The sequence below is a fragment of the Ammodytes marinus genome (genome assembly GCF_949987685.1).
Source record: "Ammodytes marinus genome assembly, chromosome: 20".
Classification (NCBI taxonomy): Eukaryota; Metazoa; Chordata; class Actinopteri; order Uranoscopiformes; family Ammodytidae; genus Ammodytes; species Ammodytes marinus.
The window spans coordinates 18,298,376-18,302,890 of NC_137224.1; the positions used below are offsets into that span (position 1 = coordinate 18,298,376).

The 4,515-nt window shown below is 48.6% G+C and overlaps 1 protein-coding gene across 1 annotated transcript; it reads right to left on the minus strand.

The window, feature by feature from the left end:
• Nucleotides 1-643: 643 nt before the first annotated feature.
• Nucleotides 644-3,572, minus strand: LOC307266654 (transcription factor Sox-9-A-like). The gene is made up of 3 exons (XM_080048726.1): nucleotides 2,755-3,572; nucleotides 2,270-2,520; nucleotides 644-1,837 (listed from the first exon to the last, which is right to left on the minus strand). The coding sequence occupies exons 1-3, from the start codon at nucleotides 3,183-3,185 to the stop codon at nucleotides 975-977; spliced, it is 1,545 nt and encodes a 514-aa protein (XP_079904852.1). The 5' UTR covers nucleotides 3,186-3,572; the 3' UTR covers nucleotides 644-974.
• Between the last annotated feature and the right edge of the window lie 943 nt (nucleotides 3,573-4,515).

Sequence of the window (4,515 nt, forward strand, 5' to 3'; positions counted from 1 at the left end):
ACACCAGCGTGGTGGGGGACTGCTGGGGGACACCCACAGGGTCAAAGGTGACTTCCTGTGGCTGTCAAACACACGCTGTTGGACGGTAAGCGTAATCTCAGCTGTGGCCATTGCACACACACACACACACACACACACACACACACACACACACACACACACACACACACACACACACACACACACACACACACACACACACACACACACACACACACACACACAGAGTCTGTCTCACACACACATACATGGACAAATACAAAAGTTAGGGTACATTTTAAAATCCAAGGCACTGATGGTGGAAAAGGGCTGCAGTCTTCCCCCCGTCAAGACTTGCACAGCATTGTGAAACCCGGGTCTCACTCTCTCTTTCTCTATATTGCCTAATAGCTTTTCCAACGATCATGACACATAACTTGAGAAAACAAATCAACAGCTTAAATACAAAACATACTTTGCCGAACGGCACAGAAAAGAGCGAGCGACAAAAAGAAAACATGTGGAATCAAACAGGCAACCAGATCATGCGCTACCATGAGTGGTGAGCTGCTGCTGAACGGTTTCAAATATAAAGCTTTTTGCACTTATATCTACAGGTAAACAAATAATTACCCCAACCCTTCCCCCCCACCCTCATGGGTTACAAACTGCCAGCGTGTGAAGAAGAAAAAATAAAAACTTCAAAAAGAAAACATACACAGTACCTACTGAAATATCAACAATCAATAAGTCCTCACAGAGGATTTTTTTCTATAAGTCTTCTCGTCTCTCTAAAAAATATATATATATAATATTGTTTTTCTATCAAGATATCAAGGCACGGCGTGAGCCAATCACAAGTCCAGCTCTCCTCCTCCTCATCTTTCTTTCCGATTCAAGTGTCCGATTGAGGGAGGGAGAAAGAACTCTCCCTGGGGTAAAGTGTTTTTTGGAGTGTGTGTGTCTATGTGTGTGTGTGTGTGTCTCAGTCTGTCTCAGGGCCTGGTGAGCTGGGTGTACACCGGCGCCTGCTCCCAGTGCTGCTGCTGTGGGCTGCTCTGCGGGATGGAGGGCACCCCTGCGTTGTCTGCGATGGGCGTGTACATGGGCCTCTGGCTGCTGGGGGGGGGCCCGCTCATGTAGCTGAACGTGGAGTAGAGGCCCGAGCCCTGGCTGTAGTACGAGGACACTGCTGCACTGGCACTGCTGCTGGCCCCCCCCTGGTGGTCAGAGTAGTCATACTGCTGCTGCTGCTGCTGCTGCTGCTGTGCTCTGGACAGGGCTGTGTAGGAGGAAGGGCTGTAGTGCTGCAGGCTGAAGGGGCTTAAGGGCACGTGTTGCGGGGAGCCTTGCTGCTGCTGTTGCTCGTTGCTGTAGTGACTGGGGCTCAGCTGCTCCGTCTTGATCTGGGTCCTGTGCTGGGCCTCTGAGCTTCCAGCGTTGCCTCCCAGGGTGGTGAGACTGTGTTGCTGCTGCTGGCTTTTGGACATCCATACAGCCACACCACCTGCAGACTGCGGGCTGACCGGGGCGTTACTACTGCTGATGGTGTAGCTGCCGGTGTAAGCCACTGGCGTGTTGTTGTTGCCGGGGCCGCCGGCGGAGCCCGGGTGACCGTTGGGAGGCAGGTATTGGTCGAACTCGTTGACGTCGAAGGTCTCGATGTGTGAGATGACGTCGCTGCTCAGCTCGCCGATGTCCACGTCGCGAAAATCGATGTTGAGCTGGCGCCCAGCGATGGTGACGGGGCCGCCGTCGGACAGGGAGCGGAAGCCGCCCTCGCGCTTCAGGTCCATCTTCACGCCCGTGACCATGTCCGTCTTTGGGGTGGTGGGAGGGGTAGGGGGCCCCTGGGAGCCTGGAAGAAAACAAAATATATAAAGAGAGACAGGTTAGATTTTGTTTTTGTATAGTTCATGTAGAAGTAAGTTTGGCTGTTTTCAAAGCAATCCAAGGCTGTTTTTTTTTTTTTTTACATTTCTGAATGATCTTCAGGCAATAGGGAAAATAATGAAGCATTCACCCAAGCATTGAATGTACCCTGCATTCCCAATACCCATACTTCTATGCTATTTGGTATGCCAGAAAAAAAAAAGATTTAGCATGGCCCATTACATGCATGTCAAATACGTAGTAAGTCAAAAGTGCTCCCATACATTACATTTGATTGTTAAGTATGCAAACCAACATGCCTTAGTATGTACTATAGTAAAAAAAAGAAAAAGCATATGATTTGGATAGCAGGTTAAATGTCTTTTTTAACCAAGGGGACTGCAAAAAAAGTGCTCACCTGAGTGCTCGCTGGGGGAGTGCACCTCTCCCATGCTGGAGGCTGGGGAGTCCGCCTGCTGCAGAGCCTTGAAGATTGCGTTGGGGGAAATGTGCGTCTGCTCGCTGCCGTCCTCTGACTCGCCCTGGCCGTTCTTCACAGACTTCCTCCGCCGCGGCTGGTACTTGTAGTCGGGGTGATCCTTCTTGTGCTGCACGCGGAGCCGCTCGGCCTCTTCCACAAACGGCCTCTTCTCTCCTTCGTTGAGAAGTCTGCAGCGTAAAAGAACACATCAAACATTAACGTTCTGAAACTATCAAGAGGCACACTATTTCAAATAGTCTATTCAGAAAACTATGTTAATGATTAAAACCATGCAGCTGATTCGGTGTGCATGGGGGATAAAGTGTAATGGTGCAAAACATAAAAGAGATTTAAAAAAAAAAATGTTGCATCCTAAATCTGTGCGTAAAAGCTGGAGAGAAGGAAAAAGCATTCGCACTCACCTCCACAGTTTCCCCAGAGTTTTGCTGAGCTCCGCGTTGTGCAGGTGCGGGTACTGATCCGCCAGCTTCCTGCGCGCTGCCTGCGCCCACACCATGAAGGCGTTCATCGGCCTCTTGACGTGCGGCTTGTTCTTGGACGATCCGTTTACGCGCACGGGCATGGGCACGAGGGTCCAGTCGTAGCCCTTGAGCACCTGGGACACGGCGTCGCGGATGCAGGCGGGGAACTTGTCCTCATCGTCCTTCTTGAACTCTCCTTCGGCGCGCAGCAGCAGCCCGTTCTCGGACGGCCGGTGGTTCTCCGTGTCGGAGCCAGAGCCGGACGGGCACGGGGAGCCCGCAGAGTCCTCAGACATACTCGGGCTCGGGACGTCAGAGAGACACTTTTCTTGTTCCTCCGTCATCTTCAGGTACGGGTCGAGGAGATTCATACGAAAAACTGGTTTGGTACCAAAATTACGCGTGAAACGGGAGATTGTTTTCTACTTTTTTTTTCTCGCAAGAGGAGAGGGGGAAAGAAGCCTCTAAATTGACTTTACCTCTGCCCAGGATGAGTTTCAATCACAGTCTTTTCAAGTGCACGGATACAAACTGCAGCTGATTTCTCTGTTGGTCCAGTGCGTAAAAAAAAAGAAAGAAAGAGATTTGGAGCGTCTTTACGCACGAGCTCGTGAACAGATTCCTATAGGACGAATGGGGAAATTCTGTGAGCCGATCCGCACTGAAGTGGTGAGGGTAAAAAAAAAACAAGCCAGATGGTTGAAGAGTTTGCATTCAACTCTGCAGGATGAAACGGTAAAGTTCTCCTTTTCCTAGTCTCCAAGTAGAATCCCCAGAACGCGTGAGTTGCTTTGAACTGCAGACGTTGTGCACACGGGCTTTATAGCAGCGTTACCATGCCGCACAGGAAAGCCCGAACCTGATTGGGCGACAGCGTGTGACGCCAAAGTCAAGGAATTTGATCCAATCCCCCCCCCCCTTTTTTTCTCCTAACTAGCACAGAAAACACACACACAGACACACACATACACTTTCTCTCTGTCTCTCTCTCAAACATACACATACTGCCCACCAGTAAGTAGATGTATGGTGCTTAATTTAGGCTGGATTTTCCTACGGATATTTACAAGGCTGTGGGTGGGGAAAGAGTGCTTTTCAACATTGACTCAGACATATGGAATATTTATTCATAAAATACAATTAGCTTAAAATTATAGTTTTCTTTTTTAACAGAAATAAAGTGATTGCAAAAGAACCTTGCAAGTAAAAGATCCGTCCGCAAGAAAGGTTATGAGTAAAACTATTTAGAACGTGACATTTAGAATCCGCAAAACGGCTACAGATACTTTTTATTCATACTTTTTAATAACATTTTCTCTTGTTTCCAAGTGTCTTGCTCAACACTGGGTCCATGCTTACAGTTACATTATCTGGTCGATAGGGGGAGACAGCAGTCTATAGGAACCCAGTAAACTAAACTACCTCCAGTCCCTGGCTGAGAGCAGTGGAAGGAGGGAGGGAAGAGAGCCGCAGCACACATGCTACACTGCAACAGTCGCTGTCAAACATCAGCTTCTGATTTGTATCACTCATCCTATTTCGAACAGCAGAGCAATAATCCGTCGCAATGGCACATTTTCTTGTCCAATTTGCTGACTGTTCACCCTCCCTCTTTTTTTTTTCAAGCAAATGTTTCTAATAAAGTTAGAGAACATTTGAAGAGTTTCTGTTTCACAGCATAATAACTTCATATCCATTTTG